We start from the raw sequence: 21,445 nt of genomic DNA on the forward strand, positions 1-21,445 counted from the left end.
CTTCACACTCTAAGGATCAGAGATTGGGTCTCGGCCTACACTCTAAGGATAAGAGATTGGGTCTCGGCCTACACCGTAAGGATCAGAGATTGGGTCTCAGCCTATACGCTGAGGATCAGAGATTGGGCCTCAGCCTCCACTCTAAGGATCAAAGATTGGGCCTCAGCCTACACTCTAAGTATCAGTGTTTGAGCCTCGGCCCACACTCTAAGGATCAGAGATTGGGGCTCGGCCTACACTTTAAGGATCAGAGATTGGGTCTCGGCCTACACTCTAAGGATCAGTGTTTGAGCCTCGGCCTACACTCTAAGGATCAGAGATTGGGCTTCAACACTCTAAGGATCAGAGATTGGGTCTCGGCCTACACTCTAAGGATCAGAGATTGGGTTTCGGCCTATACGCTGTGGATCAGTTATTGCGTCTCGGCCTACACTCTAAGCATCAGTGTTTGGGCCTTGGCCTACACTCTAAGGATCAGAGATTGGGTCTTGGCCTACACTCTAGGGATCAGAGATTGGGTCTTGGCCTAAACTCTAAGGATCAGAGGTTGGGCTTCAACACTCTAAGGATCAGAGATTGGCTATCAGCCTATACGCTGAGGATCAGAGATTGGGTCCCGGCCTACACTCTAAGGATCAGAGATTGGGCTTCAACACTCTAAGGATCAGAGATTGTGTCTCGGCCTATACGCTGAGGATCAGAGATTGGGTCTCGGCCTACACTCTAAGGATCAGAAATTGGGTCTTGGCCTACACTCTAAGGATCAGAGATTGGGTCATGGCCTACACTCTAAGGATCAGAGATTGGGTCTCGCCCTACACTCTAAGGATCAGAGAGTGGGTCTCGGCCTACACTCTAAGGATCAGAGATTGGGTCTCAGCCTACACTCTAAGGATCATAGATTGGGTCTCGGACTACACTCTGATCAGAGGTTGGGCCTCGGCCTATACGCTGAGGATCAGAGATTGGGTCTCGGCCTACACTCTAAGGATCAAAGATTGGGTCTCGGCCTACACTCTAATGATCGGAGATTGGGCCTCAGCCTACACTCTAAGGATCAGAGATTGGGTCTCGGCCTACACTCTGAGGATCAGAGATTGTGTCTCGGCCTATACTCTATTGATCAGAGATTGGGCCTCAGCCTACACTCTAAGGATCAGAGATTGGGTCTCGGCCTAGACTCTAAGAATCAGAGATTGGGCTTCGGCCTACGCTCTAAGGATCAGAGATTGGGTCTCGGCCTACACTCTAAGGATCAGAGATTGGGTCTCGGCCTACAGTCTAAGGATCAGAGATTAGGCCTCAGCCTACACTCTAAGGATCAGTGTTTGAGCCTCGGCCTACACTCTAAGGATCAGAGATTGGGTCTCGGCCTACAGTCTTTAGGATCAGTGATTGGGCCTCGGCCTACGCTCTAAGGATCAGTGTTTGAGCCTCGGCTGACACTCTAAGGATCAGTGTTTGAGCCTTGGCTGACACTCTAAGGATCAGAGATCGGGCCTCAGCCAACCTATATCCATGATTTAGCTGGGAGGTGTGAGTGTACTGTATCCGTGATAGCCGGTGGCACAAAGTTAGATGTGAATGTAAGCTGTGAGGAGGATACACAGAGCGGTGAAGACAGTTCGGGCGAGCAGGACAAAAACATGGCAGAATAGACTGTATAATGTGGCAGAATAGCAGAATACTGAGCATAGCCGAGAAAAGAAACATACTGTCAAAACATTTCCTCCGACACTCACCAGGCCAATAAGCAAGAATGCCAACAACAATTTACCCGCAGGTGTGCTAATAGGTTGGTATGTGGGGCTCTGGCCAGTACGGATATTACCATGGAGAATGCACCAGGGAACAGTTAACCGCCAAGCTTTTGTTTTTTGAACTGAGAGACCAGTAAATGTTGCTGTTCGGAAGTGATAGAACACTTTGAGAGAAGAAATTATTTATTCAAATCCGTCCTCAATGAACACCCTCTTATTCTGTGATTATGTCCTCTGGTCCCACCCCCTCCTATCATGGGGGATTATTATTATCATGGGAGCTTCCTCCCATCATTTACCATGTCTGACCCTGGAAGAATCATATGCGTTTCAATGAATCACCTCGCACTCTTCTGAACTCCAAGGATTACCTGTGTAATCATTCCTCATCTGACAGTCCCGCCATATCCGTGATCATTCATCACAACCTGACACCTCCCACCTTTGTACCCTCCCCAAATGTGGCCACAGCACTCTCTCTTCCCTTCCTCCGAATCATTATCTAATGAGGAGGTGAGGTCCGGGCCCCGCTCCATGCGACAAGCCACTGACTGCCCACCCACTCGAGAAAACCCCCTTATCGCTCCTCGTTGCTTCCTGTCCTCCAGCTAATCCTCTATCCACGCCAGAATACCATCTCCAACACTCCCATCTAAAAATAAATCCAGATATATGACATCCACTGGGTCTCCCCTATCTACCCTCGCTGAGACCTCCTCAAAGAACTCTAGCTGGGGAGGGGGGAGGGGAACTCCGCGTGGACAGGGCACGGGCGCCGCTGTACTTACGTGAAGACCTCAGTCCCCCAGCCCGCGGCGAGGGTCAGCAGGCGGGGTCCGAAATCTCGGGCGGGGTTGATGGCGTAGCCGGAGTTGGATCCCATGGACATTCCGATGCCGACAACCGACAGGCCAATGAAGATAGGCTGCAGGACTTTGGGGGCGCCGTTGTTCTTGCCGTCCAGGACAGCGAAGATGCAAAGCAGTAGAGTGGCGGTGCCGATTAGCTACGGAGAGGAAACAGGGCTTGGTTGGAATGCGGCGGACAGGCCTCAAGCCTGGCTCCTGCGAGAGGCTGACAGCTACACGTCTTCATCATTGTGCAATTCGGATAATCCCCTACCAGCCTCCACTGCCACCCTACCTCCGCTGCCGAAACACCAGCCAAGAGCTAGCCCCCCTCAAGGGGCCAGCTCGATCATTGGGCAAGAGATCTGTTACCTCGGGGTGACTCTGCCGTCCGCTCTCGCCTCAGCGTGAGAAGCTCGGGGAGGCACGGTAGCACAGTGGTTAGCACTGTTGCTTCACAGCTCCCGGGTTCGATACACGGCTGTCTGTGCGGAGTCTGCACGTTCTCCCCGTGTCTGCGTGGGTTTCCTCCGGGCGCTCCGGTTTCCTCCCACAAGTCCCGAAAGACGTGCGTGTTGGGTGAATTGGACATTCTGAATTCTCCCTCTGTGTACCCGAACAGGCGCCGGAATGTGGCGACGAGGAGATTTTCACAGTAACTTCATTGCAGTGTTAATGTCAGCCTACTTGTGACAACAAAAAAGATTATTATTTTTATAAGAAGGCCAAATGTTTGAGTCCTGGCTCCAGACACCCGAGTCCCATAATCTAGGTCAACACTTTGAGGGTCAGTACTGAGGGAGTGCCGCACTGTCAGAGGGTCAGTACTGAGGGAGCGCCGCACTGTCAGAGGGTCAGTACTGAGGGAGCGCCACACTGTGGGAGGGTCAATACTGAGGGAGTGCTGCACTGTGGGAGGGTCAGTACTGAGGGAGCCCCGCACTTTCGGAGGGTCAGTACTGAGGGAGTGCCGCACTGTGGGAGGGTCAGTACTGAGGGAGTGCCGCACTGTGGGAGGGTCAGTACTGAGGGAGCGCCACACTGTGGGAGGGTCAATACTGAGGGAGTGCTGCACTGTCAGAGGGTCAGTACTGAGGGAGCCCCGCACTTTCGGAGGGTCAGTACTGAGGGAGTGCCGCACTGTGGGAGGGTCAGTACTGAGGGAGTGCCGCACTGTGGGAGGGTCAGTACTGAGGGAGTGCCGCACTGTGGGAGGGTCAGTGCTGAGGGAGTGCCGCACTGTGGGAGGGTCAGTACTGAGGGAGTGCCGCCCTGTGGGAGGGTCAGTAGTGAGGGAGTGCCGCACTGTGGGAGGGTCAGTGCTGAGGGAGTGCCGCACTGTGGGAGGGTCAGTACTGAGGGAGTGCTGCACTGTGGGAGGGTCAGTACTGAGGGAGCCCCGCACTGTGGGAGGGTCAATACTGAGGGAGTGCTGCACTGTGGGAGGGTCAGTACTGAGGGAGCCCTGCACTTTCGGAGGGTCAGTACTGAGGGAGTGCCGCACTGTGGGAGGGTCAGTACTGAGGGAGCGCCGGACTGTCGGAGGGTCAGTACTGAGGGAGCCCCGCACTGTGGGAGGGTCAGTACTGAGGGAGCCCCGCACTTTCGGAGGGTCAGTACTGAGGGAGTGCCGCACTGTGGGAGGGTCAGTACTGAGTGAGCACCGCACTGTGGGAGGGTCAGTGCTGAGGGAGCGCCGCACTGTCGGAGGGTCAGTACTGAGGGAGCGCCGCACTGTGGGAGGGTCAGTACTGAGGGAGTGCCGCACTGTGGGAGGGTCAGTGCTGAGGGAGCGCCGCACTGTGGGAGGGTCAGTACTGAGGGAGCGCCGCACTGTGGGAGGGTCAGTACTGAGGGAGTGCCGCACTGTGGGAGGGTCAGTACTGAGGGAGTGTCGCACTGTGGGAGGGTCAGTACTGAGGGAATGCCGCACTGTGGGAGGGTCAGTACTGAGGGAGCGCCGCACTGTGGGAGGGTCAGTACTGAGGGAGCGCCGCACTGTGGGAGGGTCTGTACTGAGGGAGCCCCGCACTTTCGGAGGGTCAATACTGAGAGAGCGCCGCACTGTGGGAGGGTCAGTACTGACGGAGCGCCGCACTGTCAGAGGGTCAGTACTGAGGGAGTGCCGCACTGTGGGAGGGTCAGTACTGAGGGAGCGCCGCACTGTGGGAGGGTCAGTACTGAGGGAGCGCCGCACTGTGGGAGGGTCTGTACTGAGGGAGCCCCGCACTTTCGGAGGATCAGTACTGAGGGAGTGCCGCACTGTGGGAGGGTCAGTAGTGAGGGAGTGCCGCACTGTGGGAGGGTCAGTACTGAGGGAGCGCCACTCTGTCAGAGGGTCAGTACTGAGGGAGCGCCGCACTGTCAGAGGGTCAGTACTGAGGGAGCGCCGCACTGTGGGAGGGTCAGTACTGAGGGAGTGCCGCACTGTGGGAGGGTCAGTACTGAGGGAGCGCCGCACTGTCAGAGGGTCAGTACTGAGGGAGTGCCGCACTGTGGGAGGGTCAGTACTGAGGGAGCGCCGCACTGTGGGAGGGTCAGTACTGAGGGAGTGCCGCACTGTGGGAGGGTCAGTACTGAGGGAGTGCCGCACTGTCGGAGGGTCAGTACTGAGGGAGTGCCGCACTGTGGGAGGGTCAGTACTGAGGGAGTGCCGCACTGTGGGAGGGTCAGTACTGAGGGAGTGCCGCACTGTTGGAGGGTCAGTCCTGAGGTAGCGCCGTATGATCGGAGGGGCAGTGCTGAGGGCGTGCCGCACTGTGGAAGGGTCAGTACTGAGGGAGCACCGCACTGTGGGAGGGTCAGTACTGAGGGAGCACCGCACTGTCAGAGGGTCAGTACTGAGGGAGCGCCGCACTGTCAGAGGGTCAGTACTGAGGGACCGCCGCACTGTGGGAGGGTCAGTACTGAGGGAGCGCCGCACAGTGGGAGGGTCAGTACTGAGAGAGCGCCGCACTGTGGAAGGGTCAGTACTGAGGGAGTACGGCACTGTCAGAGGATCAGTACTGCGGGAGTGCCACACTGTCAGAGGGTCAGTACTGAGGAAGTGCTGCACTGTCGGAGGGTCAGTACTGAAGGAGTGCCGCACTGTCAGAGGGTCAGTACTGAGGGAGCGCCGCACTGTCGAAGGGTCAGTACTGAGGGAGCGCCGCACTGTGGGAGGGTCAGTACTGAGGGAGCGCCGCACTGTGAGAGGGTCAGTACTGAGGGAGCGCCGCACTGTGGGAGGGTCAGTACTGAGGGAGCGCCGCACTGTGAGAGGGTCAGTACTGAGGGAGCGCCGCACTGTCGGAGGGTCAGTACTGAGGGAGTGCCGCACTGTGGGAGGGTCAGTACTGAGGGAGCGCCGCACTGTGGGAGGGTCAGTACTGAGGGAGCGCCGCACTGTCAGAGGGTCAGTACTGAGGGAGTGCCGCACTGTCGAAGGGTCAGTACTGAGGGAGCACCGCACTATCAGAGGGTCAGTACTGAGGGAGCGCCGCACTGTCAGAGGGTCAGCACTGAGGGAGCGCTGTGTTAATGGCGTGATAATTATAAACTTATGTTGCCCAGCTGCATGACCGCATTAATTTAAGTCCCTCGAGCACTTATAAAGGGAGACCGCTGGGGGCATGGTGCTGTTAGTAGGTGAAGAATGCTGTACATGGATTACGGTAAAATGATATAGTGTAGATTTATTTGTTCTTAAGGGCAGCACGGTAACATTGTGGATAGCACAATGCTTCACAGCTCCAGGGTCCCAGGTTCGATTCCGGCTTGGGTCACTGTCTGTGCGGAGTCTGCACGTCCTCCCCGTGTCTGCGTGGGTTTCCTCCGGGTGCTCCGGTTTCCTCCCACAGTCCAAAGATGTGCAGGTTAGGTGAATTGGCCAATGATAAATTGCCCTTAATGTCCAATATTGCCCTTGGTGTTGGGTGGAGGTGTTGAGTTTGGGTAGGGTGCTCTTTCCAGGAGCCGGTGCAGACTCAAAGGGCCGAATGGCCTCCTTCTGCACTGTAAATTCAATGATAATCTATGATTAATCTAGGACAAAGGTTCGGCACAACATCGTGGGCCGAAAGCCCTGTTCTGTGCTGTATTTTCTATGTTCTATGTTCTATGTCAAGAAACCTAGCAAGAAGCCTATTAGTGCCTGGCTCCATTCTCCATCAACAAGCTTGGTACTGATTTGACAAGCTGGCTTAAAGTTCGAAGATGTTGATCACAACCCCCCTGTTCTTAACGCACTTAGAGGGGTAATCTCAGGCTCTCCCAGGTCCACAGGTCAGCCATACAGTGCAATTATCGAAATGTGGAACCTACAACGAGGTCCTTGCCGCGAGCCGTTGACCCGCCCACCGTTAATGCGGCCACCGGCCCGGGTCCAATCCTACCCACGGTGGAACAGCGGGAATTGACAAGAGGAATCCGGCTACCTGGTCAATGAAGCCATTCGAAAGGGTGAGGAATGGTGCTGGATAGGTGCCAAAGATGAAGGCAGTTGCTCGTGGCCCAGTGACAGATAAGGTCCCGTTATTGACAGCGTGAATCCCATCTGTAAGGGGGCACAAAAAATTGCGTCAAGTTCACACCGATTGGCTCGTACATGGCATGTGGGAGCTTTAGGAAATGGGAATGGGAGGATCTTAGAGAATGGGAGGGTATTTGGAAATAGGAATGTGAGAATCTTTGGGATCAAGGACGTGCAGAAATTGGGAATAGGAAGATCTTTGGGAATGTGAGGTTCTCTGGGACCGGGAATGTGAGGATGTTTGGGAATGGGAGATCTATTGGAGTGGGAATATGTTGATGATTGGGAATGGGAATCTTTGGGATTGGGAATGTGAACATCTTTGGGAATGGGAGCGCCTTTGGGAGTGGGAACATGAGGAGTTTGCGGGCATGGAAATGTGAGGATAATTGGGAATGGGATTATCTTTGGGAGCCAGTATGTGAGGAGCTTTGGTAATCTCTGGGAATGAAAAAATGTGGGCGTTTGGGATGGAAGGGTCTTTGGGAATGTGAATGTGCGGAATATGAGAATTTGGGAACGAATTTGGGAATGGGAGTGTGAAAGTCACGGTGAATGGGAATGGGAAGAACTTGGGAATGGGAATGTTTTGTCATTGAGGGGATAAGAACATAAGAACTAAGAGCAGGAGTCAGCCATCTGGCCCCTCGAGCCTGCTCCACCATTCAATGAGATCATGGCTGATCTTTTGAGGACTCAGCTCCACTTTCCGGCCCGAACACCATAACCCTTAATCTCTTTATTCTTCAAAAAACGAGCTATCTTTATCTTAAAAACATTTAATGAAGGAGCCTCAACTGCTTCACTGGGCAAAGAATTCCATAGGTTCACAACCCTTTGGGTGAAGAAGTTCCTCCTAAACTCAGTCCTAAATCTACTTCCCTTTATTTTGAGGCTATGCCCCCTAGTTCTGCTTTCACCCGCCAGTGGAAACATCCTCCCCGCATCTATCCTATCGATTCCCTTCATAATTTTATATGTTTCTATAAGATCCCCCCTCATCCTTCTAAATTCCAACGAGTACAGTCCCAGTCTACTCAATCTCTCCTCGTAATCCAATCCCTTCAGCTCTGGGATTAACCTAGTGAATCGCCTCTGCACACCCTCCAGTGCCAGTGCGTCCTTTCTCAGGTAAGGAGACCAAAACTGAACACAATACTCCTCACTAACACCTTATACAATTGCAGCATAACCTCCCTAGTCTTAAACTCCATCCCTCTAGCAATGAAGGACAAAACTCCATTCACCTTCTTAATCACCTGTTGCACCTGTAAACCAACTTTTTGCGACTCATGCACTAGCACACCCAGGTCTCTCTGCACAGCAGCATGTTTTAATATTTTATCATTTAAATAATAATCCCTTTTGCTGTTATTCCTACCAAAATGGATAACCTCACATTTGTCAACATTGTATTCCATCTGCCAGACCCTAGCCCATTCACTTAGCCTATCCAAATCCCTCTACAGACTTCCGGTATCCTCTGCACTTTTTGCTTTACCACTCATCTTAGTGTCGCCTGCAAACTTGGACACATTGCACTTGGTCCCCAACTCCAAATCATCTGTGTAAATTGTGAACAATTATGGGCCCAACACTGATCCCTGAGGGACACCACTAGCTACTGATTGCCAACCAGAGAAACACCCATTAATCCCATTTGTTTTCTATTAATTAACCAATACTCTATCCATGCTACTACTTTCCCCTTAATGCCTTGCATCTTTATCTTATGCAGCAATCTTTTGTGTGGCACCTTGTCAAAATCTTTCTGGAAACCAGATATATCACATCCATTAGCTCCCCGTTATCTACCGCACTGGTAATGTCCTCAAAAAATTCCACTAAATTAGTTGGGCACGACCTGCCCTTTATGAACCCATGCTGCATCTGCCCAATGGGACAAATTCCATCCAGATGCCTCGCTAGTGCATTTGCAATTTCCCTAGCCATCTCTTTTAGCATTCTGGGATGCATTCCATCAGGGGCAGGAGGCTTGTCTACCTTTAGCCCCATTAGCTTGCCCATCACTACCTCCTTAGTGATAACAATCCTCTCAAGGTCCTCACCTGTCATAGCCCCATTTCCATCAGTCACTGGCATGTTATTTGTGTCTTCCACTGTGAAGACCGACCCAAAAAACCTGTTCAGTTCCTCAACTATTTCCTCATCTCCCATTATTAAATCTCCCTTCTCATCCTCTAAAGGACCAATATTTACCTTAGCCACTCTTTTTTGTTTTATATATTTGTAGAAACCTTTCCTATCTGTTTTTATATTCTGAGCACGTTTACTCTCATAATCTATTTTACTCTTCTTTATAGCTTTTTTAGTAGCTTTCTGTTGCCCCCTAAAGATTTCCCAGTCCTCTAGTCTCCCACTAATTTTTGCCACTTTGTATGCTTTTTCCTTGAATTTGATACTCTCCCTTATTTCCTTAGATATCCACGGTCAATTTTCCCTCTTTCTACCATCCTTCCTTTTTGTTGGTATAAACCTTTGCTGAGCACTGTGAAAAATCGCTTGGAAGGTTCTCCACTGTTCCTCAACTGTTTCACCATAAAGTCTTTGCTCCCAGTCTACCTTAGCTAGTTCTTCTCTCATCCCATTGTAATCTCCTTTGTTTAAGCACAAAACACTAGTGTTTGATTTTACCTTCATCTGTATTTTAAATTCCACCATTTTGTGATCGCTCCTTCCGAGAGGATCCCTAATTATGAAATCATGAATCAGTCCTGTCTCATTACACAGGACCAGATCTAGGACCGCTTGTTCCCTTGTAGGTTCCATTACATACTGTTCTAGGAAACTATCGCGGATACATTCTATAAACTCCTCCTCAAGGCTGCCTTGACCGACCTGGTTAAACCAATCGACATGTAGATTAAAATCCCCCATGATAACTGCTGCACCATTTCTACATGCATCAGTTATTTCTTTGTTTATTGTCTGCCCCACCATAATGTTACTATTTGGTGGCCTATAGACTACTCCTACCAGTGACTTTTTTGCCTTACTATTCCTGATTTCTACCCAAATGGATTCAACCTTATCCTCCATAGCACCGATGTCATCCCTTACTGTTGCCCGGATGTCATCTTAAATAACAGAGCTACACCACCTCCCTTACCATCCACTCTGTCCTTCCGAATAGTTTGATACCCTCGGATATTTAACTCCCAGTCGTGACCATCCTTTAACCATGTTTCAGTAATGGCCACTAAATCATAGTCATTCACGATGATTTGCGCCATCAACTCATTTACCTTATTCCGAATACTACGAGCATTCAGGTAAAGTACACTTATGTTGGCTTTTATACCTCTGTTTTGAATCTTAACACCTCGATCAGTAACCTCTCTTGAGTTAATTTTCCTCTTAACTCTTCTAATTTTCCTTGTCGTTGAACCCATATCTTCATGTAACAACCTGCCGCGTCGCTTACCATTAATGTTCTTACTTCCCGTTTTATTCCTTTTAGTATTACTGGGCCTATTCACTGAGCTCCCCTCAGTCACTGTATCTTGTACTGTCGCCCTTTTTTGATTTTTGACTATGGCTTCTCTGCCTTACACTTTCCCCTTACTGCCTTATATTTAGGAATGGGAACACGGCGATCATTGGGCTCGCCGCGGGGAAAGGTACGGAACGTTGATTGGCGATAAGGGGGAATACGAACCGTGGTGGACTCCGTACACAATGGCAGCACCGACGAAGCCTCCGAGCGTCTGGAAGAACATGTAAAACGGGAGTTTCTTCCACTGGAACCGTCCCAGTAAACACAAACTAAAGGAGACAGCTGGGTTGAGGTGGCCACCTGCAAGTAATTGGCCAGGTTACAACACCTTGTATTCAAACAGCACCTTGCACACAGCAAACAAAACACAAGTGGCTTGACTGGAGAGTATTAGAATCCCGGACGAGCCCCCAGCAGCGACTAAGATACTGGACAGGAACCCCAATATTTTATTTTAATTTTGTAAGAGTGTGCGGAAAGGATTCCTCGCCCCGGGAGTGAATTCACACAAAATAGGGATATGGTATATTAAAACAATCTTTGTTACTAGCACAGGATTAGAGGGCGTGAATCCCGCCCCCGCCGGCTCCCGAATTCTCCAGTGCCGGGGATTTGGTGGGGGCAGGAATCGCGCCGGTCGGGGGCCGTTGGCAGTGCCCGCCCCCCCCCCCCCCCCCCCCCCCACGGCGATTTTCCGGCCCGCGATGGGCCGAGTGGCCACCTGTTTTCGGCTGGTCCCGCCGGTAAGGACCTGTTGTGATTTACGCCGGCGGGACCAGCCGAAAACAGGTGGCCACTCGGCCCACTCGGGATGACGGCGTAGGCCCTTCGGCACCGGTTGGCGCGGCGCCAATCACTCCGGCGCCGGCCTAGCCCCTGAAGGTGCGGAGGATTCCGCACCATCTGGGCGGCTGATCCACGCCACGTCTCGGCGCCCGAGTGGGCCGTCCCGCTGGTTCGCGGAGAATCCCGCCCAAAATCTTTAACAGCACACCAGAAAATAGCTTACAAAACCCCCTGAAACAATACAGTGACACTTAAACCCTTAAGTGCTATCTTTATTCCCACTGAAACAAAGAAACACATCCGCTCTCAATCCACTTTTTTCTTTAAAAATATATTTTATTCAACTTTTTCGGCCAAACAAAACAGGACAAAGGTTTTTCCCTTTTTTACAACAGCAAAACAATATAAATAACCGTGACCGTATTTTAACAAATAAATAAATAATATATAAACTAAATGGCAATTGCCATAACAAAAATAATAGCTCTCCCAAATAATAAAATCAGCAATTCAATATACATAACCAAGTACCAATATCTTTACAAAAACACCCCTGAGGACCCACCTGAGCCCCCCCCCCCCCCGGGTTGCTGCTGTTACCTTCCCATTTCCTTTATCGTTCTGCGAGGTAGTCAATGAACGGTCGCCACCGCCTGGTGAACCCCTGAGCCGAACCCCTTAGTGCGAACTTTATCCCTTCCAGTTTTATAAACCCTGCCATGTCGTTTATCCAGGTCTCCACGCCCGGGGGTTTAGCTTCCTTCCACATTAACAATATCCTTCGCCGGGCTACTAGGGACGCAAAGGCCAAAACATCAGCCTCTCTCGCCTCCTGCACTCCCGGCTCTTCTGCAACCCCGAATATAGCCAGCCCCCAGCCTGGCTCGACCCGGACCCCCACCACCTTCGAAAGCACCTTCGCCACCCCCACCCAGAACCCCTGCAGTGCCGAGCATGACCAAAACATGTGGGTGTGATTCGCTGGGCTTCTCGAGCATCTCCCGCACCTATCCTCTACCCCGAAAAATTTACTGAGCCTTGCTCCGGTCATATGTGCCCTGTGTAAGACCTTGAATTGTATCAGGCTGAGCCTGGCGCACGAGGACGAAGAGTTTACCCTACGTAGGACATCTGCCCACAGCCCCTCCTCAATCTCCTCCCCCAGCTCTTCGTCCCATTTTCCCTTCAGCTCATCCACCATGATCTCCCCCTCGTCCCTCATTTCCCTATATATATCCGACACCCTACCATCCCCCACCCATGTCTCTGAGATCACTCTATCCTGAACCTCCTGCGTCGGGAGCTGCGGGAATTCCCTCACCTGTTGCCTCGCAAAAGCCCTCAGTTGCATATACCGAAATTCATTCCCTTGGGGCAACCCATATTTTTCCGTCAGCGCTCCCAGACTCGCAAACGTCCTGTCTAGGAACAGATCCCTCAGTTGCACAATCCCAGCTCTCTGCCATGCTCCAAATCCCCCATCTATTCTCCCTGGGACAAACCTATGATTATTTCTTATCGGGGACCGCACCGAGGCTCCCGTCCTTCCCCTACGCCGTCTCCACTGCCCCCAAATTTTCAGTGTTGCCACCACCACTGGACTTGTGGTGTATTTCTTTGGGGAGAACGGCAACGGCGCCGTCACCAGTGCTTGTAGGCTGGTTCCTTTGCAGGACGCCATTTCCAGTCTCTTCCACGCCGCTCCCTCCCCTTCTCCCATCCACTTACACACCATTGAGATATTGGCGGCCCAATAGTACTCACTTAGGCTCGGTAGTGCCAGCCCCCCCCCCCTATCCCTGCTACGCTGCAAGAACCCCCTCCTCACTCTCGGGGTCTTCCCAGCCCACACAAAACTCATGACGCTTTTCTCGATCTTCTTGAAAAAAGCCTTCGTGACCATCACCGGGAGGCACTGAAACACAAAAAGGAATCTCGGGAGGACTACCATTTTAACCGCCTGCACTCTACCCACCAGTGACAGGGGCACCATGTCCCATCTCTTAAAATCCTCCTCCATCTGTTCCACCAATCGTGTTAAATTAAGCGTATGTAAGGTTCCCCAACTCCTGGCTATCTGGATCCCCAAGTACCGGAAATCTCTTGTTACCTTCCTCAGCGGTAAGTCATCTATTCCCCTGCTCTGCTCCCCCAGATGTACCACAAACAACTCACTCTTCCCCATGTTCAATTTGTACCCCAAAAATTCCCCAAACTCCCCGAGCGTCTGCATTATCTCAGGCATCCCCTCCACCGGGTCCACAACATACAGCAATAAATCATCGGCATACAAGGATACCCGGTGTTCTTCTCCTCCCCTGAGTACTCCCCTCCACTTCCTGGAGCCCCTCAGTGCTATGGCCAGGGGCTCAATTACCAATGCAAACAGTAACGGAGACAGGGGACACCCCTGCCTCGTCCCTCTATAAAGACGGAAGTAGTCAGACCTCTGCCTGTTCGTGACCACACTTGCCACCGGGGCCCTATATAGCAGCTGTACTCATCCAATAAACCCTTCACCGAAACCAAATCTCCTCAACACTTCCCACAGGTAGTCCCACTCGACCCTGTCAAATGCTTTCTCGGCATCCATCGCCACCACTATCTCCGCCCCCCCCCTCTGGTGGGGGCATCATCATCACCCCTAGCAGCCTCCGTATGTTCGTGTTCAGCTGTCTCCCCTTAACGAACCCAGTTTGATCCCCATGGACCACCCCCGGGACACAGTCCTCTATCCTCGTCGCCATTACCTTGGCCAGGAGCTTAGCATCTACATTCAAAAGGGAAATGGGCCTGTAGGACCCACACTTTATCCTTCTTCAAAAGTAACGATATTGTCGCCTCCGACATAGTCGGGGGCAACTTCCCCCTTTCCCTGGCCTCATTAAAGGTTCTCGTCAAAAGCGGGACCAGTAGGTCTATATATTTCCTATAAAATTCCACCGGGAACCCATCCGGTCCCGGGGCCTTCCCCGCCTGCATGCTCCCAATCCCCTTTACCACCTCCTCCACCTCAATCCGTGCTCCCAGTCCCGCCCTCTCCTGCTCCTCCACCTTCGGGAATTCCAGCTGATCCAGGAAATGCATCATTCCCTCCTTCCCTTCCGGGGGCTGAGCCTTATACAACCTCTCATAGAATGTCTTAAACACCCCATTCACTCTCTCCGCTCCCCGTTCCATCTCTCCCTCCTCATCCCTCACCCCACCTATCTCCCTCGCCGCTCCCCTCTTCCTCAATTGTTGGGCCAGTAGCCGACTCGCCTTCTCTCCATACTCATACTGTACACCCTGTGCCCTCCTCCACTGTGCCTCTGCCTTACCTGTGGTCAGCAGGTCAAATTCCACATGCAGCCTTTGTCTTTCCCTGTACAGTCCCTCCTCCGGTGCCTCTGCATATTGCCTGTCCACCCTCAGAAGTTCTCTCAGCAATCGCTCCCTTTCTTTACTCTCTTGCTTCCCTTTATGTGCCCTTATGGATATCAGTTCCCCTCTGACCACCGCCTTCAACGCCTCCCAGACCACTCCCACCTGAACCTCTCCGTTGTCATTAAGCTCCAAGTACCTTTCGATACATCCCCTCACCCTTAGACATACCCCCTCATCCGCCAATAAGCCCATATCCATTCTCCAGAGTGGGTGCTGTTCTTTTTCCTCTCCTACCTCCAGATCTACCCAGTGTGGAGCATGGTCCGAGATGGCTATGGCCGTATACTCCGTCCCTGTCACCTTCGGAATCAGTGCCCTTCCCAGGACAAAAAAGTCTATCCGTGAATATACCTTGTGAACATGGGAGAAGAATGAGAACTCCTTACTCCTAGGCCTACTAAATCTCCAAGGGTCTACTCCTCCCATCTGCTCCATGAAGTCCTTAAGCACCTTGGCCGCTGCCGGCCTCCTCCCGGTCCTGGACCTCGACCGGTCCAGCCCTGGATCAAGTACTGTATTGAAATCTCCCCCCATTACCAACTTTCCTGCCTCCAGGTCTGGGATACGCCCCAACATGCGCCTCATGAAGTTTGCATCATCCCAGTTCAGGGCATATACGTTCACCAGAACCACCGCCTCCCCTTGCAGTCTGCCACTCACCATCACATATCTACCCCCACTGTCCGCCACTATGGTCTTTCCCTCAAACAGTACCCGCTTCCCCACTAGTATAGCCACCCCCCTATTCTTCGCATCTAAACCCGAATGAAACACCTGCCCCACCCATCCTTTACGTAGTCTGACCTGGTCTATCAGTTTCAGATGCGTCTCCTGCAACATAACCACATCTGCCTTTAATTTCTTTAGGTGTGCGAGTACCCGTGCCCTTTTAATCGGCCCGTTCAGCCCTCTCACGTTCCACGTGATCAACCGGGTTGGGGGGCTCTTTACCCCCTCCCCCCCTTGTCGACTAGCCATCCCCTTTTTTAACCCAGCTGCTCACCCGGTTCCCACGTACCCGTGTATCCCCCCGACGGCACCCTCCCGCCTCGACCACCCCGCCCCATAACAGCTCCCCCTTCCCCTTAGCAGCAGCAACCCAGTTAACCCCCCCCTCCCCCCCCTCCGCTAGATCCCCCTCTAGCGTAATTACACCCCCCATGTTGCTCCCAGAAGTCAGCGAACTCTGGCTGACCTCGGCTTCCCCGTTTGCCCTCGGCCTCTCACTGTGCGAGGCCCCCTCCTTCCTGCGTCCCTGTTCCCGCCTTAATTACCATAGCGCGGGAACAAAGCCCGCGTTTCCTACCCACCGGCGCCCACAGTTCCTCATACTCCCCCCCCCCCAAACGAGGGGAAGAGAGAAAATTTACAGGATTAAAGAGTTAACAATTGCAAAATCATCCCCCCCCCCCTTCCTCGTCCCACATAGTCACCCCACCACTTTGCCCCAGAAGCTCTTTCTCTCGCCAGACTACTCCAGCTTCTCGTCCACAATGAATGTCCGCGCCTCTTCCGCCGTCTCAAAGTAGTGGTGCTTCCCTTGGTGTGTGACCCACAGTCTCGCCGGTTGCAGCATTCCAAAATTTCACCTTCTTTTTGTGAAGCACCGCCTTGGCCCGATTGAAACTTGCCCTCCTTCTCGCCACCTCCGCACTCCAATCCTGGTACACGCGGATCACCGCGTTCTCCCACCTACAGCTCCGAGTTTTCTTCGCCCATCTGAGGACCGTCTCTCTGTCATTGTAGCGGAGAAACCTCACCACTATAGCTCGAGGTATTTCTCCAGCCCTCGGTCTTCGCGCCATAACTCGATAAGCTCCCTCCACCTCCAAAGGGCCCGTCGGGGCCTCCGATCCCATTAGCGTGTGAAGCATCGTGCTCACATATGCCCCGACGTCCGTCCCCTCTGCGCCTTCGGGAAGACCCAAGACTCTTAGATTCTTCCTCCTCGAATTATTCTCCAGGGCTTCCAACCTCTCCACACACCTCTTGTGCTGCGCCTCGTGCGTCTCTGTCTTCACCACCAGGCCCTGAATTTCATCTTCATTTTCAGCAGCCTTTGCCTTCACGACCCGAAGCTCCAGCTCCTGGGTCCTCTGCTCCTCCTTTAGCCCTTCAATCGCCTGTAGCATCGGGGCCAACACCTCCTTCTTCAGCTCTTCCACACAGCCCCGCAGGAACTCTTGTTGCTCCGGGCCCCATATCGAACGGCCACCTTCCGACGCCATCTTGCTTCGAGCTTACCTTCCTTGCCGCTGCTCCGAAGGACCCACTGCAATCCTGCCGCTATCCTCTCCTTTGTCCATCAGCGTCCGGGGGGATTCCCTTCTACTTCACCGCACAGTGATTTTGGCCGTTTAAAATTGCCGTTGGAGCTCTTATCAAGAACCCAAAAGTCCGTTCCACTTTCAAATACAGTTAGCAGACCCAGGCATCTTGCTTCACAGAGATATTCTTTGGGATTGTTTTAAAGAAAAGGCCTGAATCCTGGCAGAACCAGGCAGAAACATCTTCAGAGATAGATCACCTGTTTGTTTCAGCTCCCCTTCCAGACACACAATTTTGAGCTGCCTGGGTCAAAACTGCTAATCTGTCTACTTACATATCATTAACTGAACTACAGTGAGAGAAGATGCTTGAGAATCCCGGGAACTACCGACTGATGAGCCTTACTTCTGTAGTGGGTAAGTCAGCCTGGCTTTGTAAGGGGAAAGTCACGTCTCACCAATTTGATTGAGTTTTTTGAAGGGGTAGCCAAGAAGGTAGATGAGAGCAGTGCAGTCGACGTTGTCTACATGGACTTTAGCAAGGCCTTTGACAAGGTACCGCATGGTAGGTTATTGCAAAAGATTAAATCTCATGGAATCCAGGGCGAGGTAGCCAATTGGATACAAAATTAGCTTGGCGACCAAAGTCAAAGAGTGTGGAGGGTTGTTTTTCAAACTGGAGGCCTGTGACCAGCGGTGTGCCTCAGGGATCGGGGCTGGGTCCACTGTTATCTGTGATGTATATAAATGATTTGGATGAGAATGTAGGAGGCATGGTTAGTAAGTTTGCTGATGACACCAAGATTGGTGGCATGGTGGATAGTGAAGAAGGTTATATGAGATTGCAACAGGATCTTGACCAATTAGGCCAGTGGGCCAATGAATGGCAGATGGAGTTTAATTTGGATAAATGCGAGGTGATGCATTTTGGTCGATCAAATCAGGGCAGGACCTACTCAGTTAATGGTAGGGAGTTGGGGAGAGTTACAGAACAAAGAGATCGAGGGGTACAGGTTCATAGCTCCTTGAAGGTGGAGTCGCAGGTGGACAGGGTGGTGAAGAAGGCATTCAGCATGCGATGTTTGATTGGTCAGAATATTGAATACAGGATTTGGATAGTTTGCGGATCATACGACTGTGGGGGGCCGCATCTCAAACAACAACGAATCAGACTACAGGAGGGAGATAGACCACTTGCTTGCATGGTGCACCGAAAACAACCCCTCTCTAAACATTGGAAAGACACAGGTACACCTTCAAGTTACGGTGACCACAATGCACGTATGCAAATTTCCCCCGCAACAGCCAATCAGCATCTCCGCTCTACTGCCCTCTGCTGGATGCTTGCCTTCACTTGAACAGCTAGGGTCTCTTGCGCAGACACACCTTCAAGTTACGGTGACCACAATGCACGTATGAAAATTTCCCCGCAACAGCCAATCAGTAGCTCCGCTCTACTGCCCTCTGCTGGATGTACTCCCTATACACATATGACTGTGTGGCAAGATTTAACTCAATTAACCTATACGTTTGCAGATGACTGTGTACCTGACAAGACGCCGGAATGTGGCGACTAGGGGCTTTCCACAATAACTTCATTGCCGTGTTAATGTAAGCCTACTTGTGACAATAAAGATTATTAAAGATACGATTGTGGTGGGTCGTATCTCAAACAATGACAAATCAGACTACAGGAGGGAGATAGATCACTGGGTTGCATGGTGTACCGAAAACAACCTCTCTCTAAATGTCGGAAAGACTAAGGAACTGATCATCAACTTCAGGAAGCGCAGCACGACACCCCCCCCCCCCCCCCCACATCAATGGCTCTGAAGTGGAGATGGTCGATAGCTTTACGTTCCTGGGGGTCACCATCACCAACAGTCTGTCCTGGTCCACTCACTTTGATGCAACAGTCAAGAAACCCCAACAACATCTCGACTTCCTACGGAAGCTAAAGAAATTCGGCGTGTCTGCATCGACTCTCTCAAACTTCTCCAGATGTGCGATAGAGAGCATCCTATCGGGCTGCGTCACAGCTGGTATGGCAACTGCTCGGCCCAAGATCGCAAGAAACTGCAGAGAGTGGTCAACTCAGCCCAGCGCATCACACAAGCTCGCCACCCCCACATCGATTCTGTCTACACCTCCCGCTGCCTCAGGCAGGCAGGCGGCATTGTCAGAGACCCCTCCCACCCAGGCATTGCCTTCTTCCAGACCCTTCCATCAGGCAGAAGGTACAGGAGTCTGAAGACCCGCACATCCAGACACAGGAACAGCTTCTTCCCCACAGCTACCAGACTCCTCAACGACTCCCCCTCGGACTGATCTGTTCCCTGTAAGAACACTATTCACGACGCCCTATGCTGCTCTTGCTCATGTATTTGCTTTGATTGGCCCCTTGTTCCGCACTGTAACTAATCACTGTTTGTCGATGTACCATTTGTCAATGCTCTCTGTCGATTATTCTTTTTGTCTACTGTGTACGTACTGTGTACGTTCCCTCGGCTGCAGAGAAATACTTTTCACTGTACTTCGGTACGGGTGACAATAAATCAAATCAATCAGGATGTCTTATTGACGTTGTACAAGACATTGGTAAGACCACACATGGAGTACGATGTTCAGTTCTGGTCATCCTATTACACAAAGGATATTGTTAAACTAGAAAGAGGGCAGAAGAGATTTACGAGGCTGCTACCAGGACTTGATGGACTGAGTTATAAGGAGAGGCTGAATAGGCTGGGACTTTTTTCCCTGGAGCGTGGGAGGGTTAGGGGTGATCTTATAGAGGTCTATAAAATAATGAGGGGCACAGATAAGGTAGATAGTCGACATCTTTTCCCAAAGGTTGTCATGGGCCAGGGTTTAGAGAACCCCAAAGTGTATCATGGAGTTCCCCTGACCCACAGCGTTTACTAGATTGTGGTCTGGGGAGCACACGGCCCACTCTCCAGGTATGGGACAGCAGAAATGGAAAAGTATTTCTTGAAGCAAAACAATGTTTATTCTATGAACTCTAGTTAACTTTTTTAAAACATACAGTGAACATCATAGCAACCATTAATTCAGATACAACCCCCAAAGACTACAACACTAAGTAAACCTTTAAGCTTTCCTTTTTAACATCCACACGACTTTAAAACAAAACCTTTATCAGAAGCACATCAGGTTAAAGTCACGACTGAGAACATTTATAATTCTGAATTCACCAAATGATCAAGAGATAGTCTTTTGATGGCAGAGGGAACAGCAGTACGCCTGCCTGGTCTGGCTTCAGCTCCAACACTGAAAAACAAAACTAAAAACACACCATGCAGCAAACAGCCTAAAACGAAAGTAAGAAGCTGACAGACAGCCAAGCTCCACCCACACTCTGACATCAATGCGGTAGTAAACACCCATTTCTTAAAGGTACTCTCACTACAGATATTTATATACACACCCATTTATAAACACCCATTTCTTAAAGGTACTCTCACATGACAGGTAGAGGTGTCTAGAAGTAGAGGGCATAGGTTGAAGGTGACACATCCTAATCAAAAAGTCCAAAAAAAATGTTGTTTCTGCAAAATGCCTAGTCTCACAGCTCCTCCCATTAGCCGAAGCTTTTATGATGCCTTCATTACACCCCTGGTTCCCAAAACCTTTCAAACCAGATTCTTTCAATACATGCCCACAGCAGTCACACACACAAACACAAGCTTTTAACCCTGAATGCACCGAATAGATTTAATATAATATATCGGAAATTCATTCATACATTAATCACAAGGTAAATTAAACTGTATTTTGCCCCGAGCCACAGAAAGAGGTATGAGGGTAAGATGATGAAAGCTCTAGTCAAAGAGGTCAGTAATGAGGAGCGTCTCATAGGAGGAGAGAGAGAGCCGGAAACAGCGAGACAGCGACAGACAGAGGGAAAGACAGAGAGAGGGAGATGGGGAGATAGAGATAGAGGGAGAGGCAGAGAGAGAGAGAGAGAGAGGGAGAGAGAGACAGAGAGGGAGACAGAGAGAGAAAGACAGAGCGCGAGAGAGAGAGACAGAGACAGAGAGAGAGAGAGAAACAGAGGGAGAGACAGACAGAGATAGAGAGAGGGAGACGGTGAGAGAGACAGAGAGAGAGAGACAGATAGAGAGGAGGTGTAGGGGCTGGAGGAGGTTACAGAGATAGGGAGGAGGTTTCAGAGTTATGGAGATTCCAGTCTGTAACTCACTCCCGGGTATCTGTTATTCTGTATATAAACCACCCCGAACCCCTCGATTAGATTCCAGTCTGTAACTCACTCCCGGGTATCTGTTATTCTGTATATAAACCACCCCGAACCC

General features: G+C 51.3%; 1 protein-coding gene across 1 annotated transcript in view; it reads right to left on the reverse strand.

The window, feature by feature from the left end:
- LOC140402952 (aquaporin-3-like) overlaps positions 1-21,445 on the reverse strand; it is a 51,470-nt gene that overhangs the window by 12,245 nt on the left and 17,780 nt on the right. Inside the window, exons 4-6 of the mRNA XM_072490599.1 lie at positions 10,798-10,935; positions 7,024-7,142; positions 2,549-2,766 (exon numbers count right to left, since the gene is read on the reverse strand). Coding sequence (XP_072346700.1) covers positions 2,549-2,766; positions 7,024-7,142; positions 10,798-10,935 — 475 coding nt within the window. The remainder of the gene's footprint in view (positions 1-2,548; positions 2,767-7,023; positions 7,143-10,797; positions 10,936-21,445) is intronic.

This window comes from Scyliorhinus torazame, chromosome 26 (assembly GCF_047496885.1).
Source record: "Scyliorhinus torazame isolate Kashiwa2021f chromosome 26, sScyTor2.1, whole genome shotgun sequence".
NCBI classification, from domain to species: Eukaryota; Metazoa; Chordata; class Chondrichthyes; order Carcharhiniformes; family Scyliorhinidae; genus Scyliorhinus; species Scyliorhinus torazame.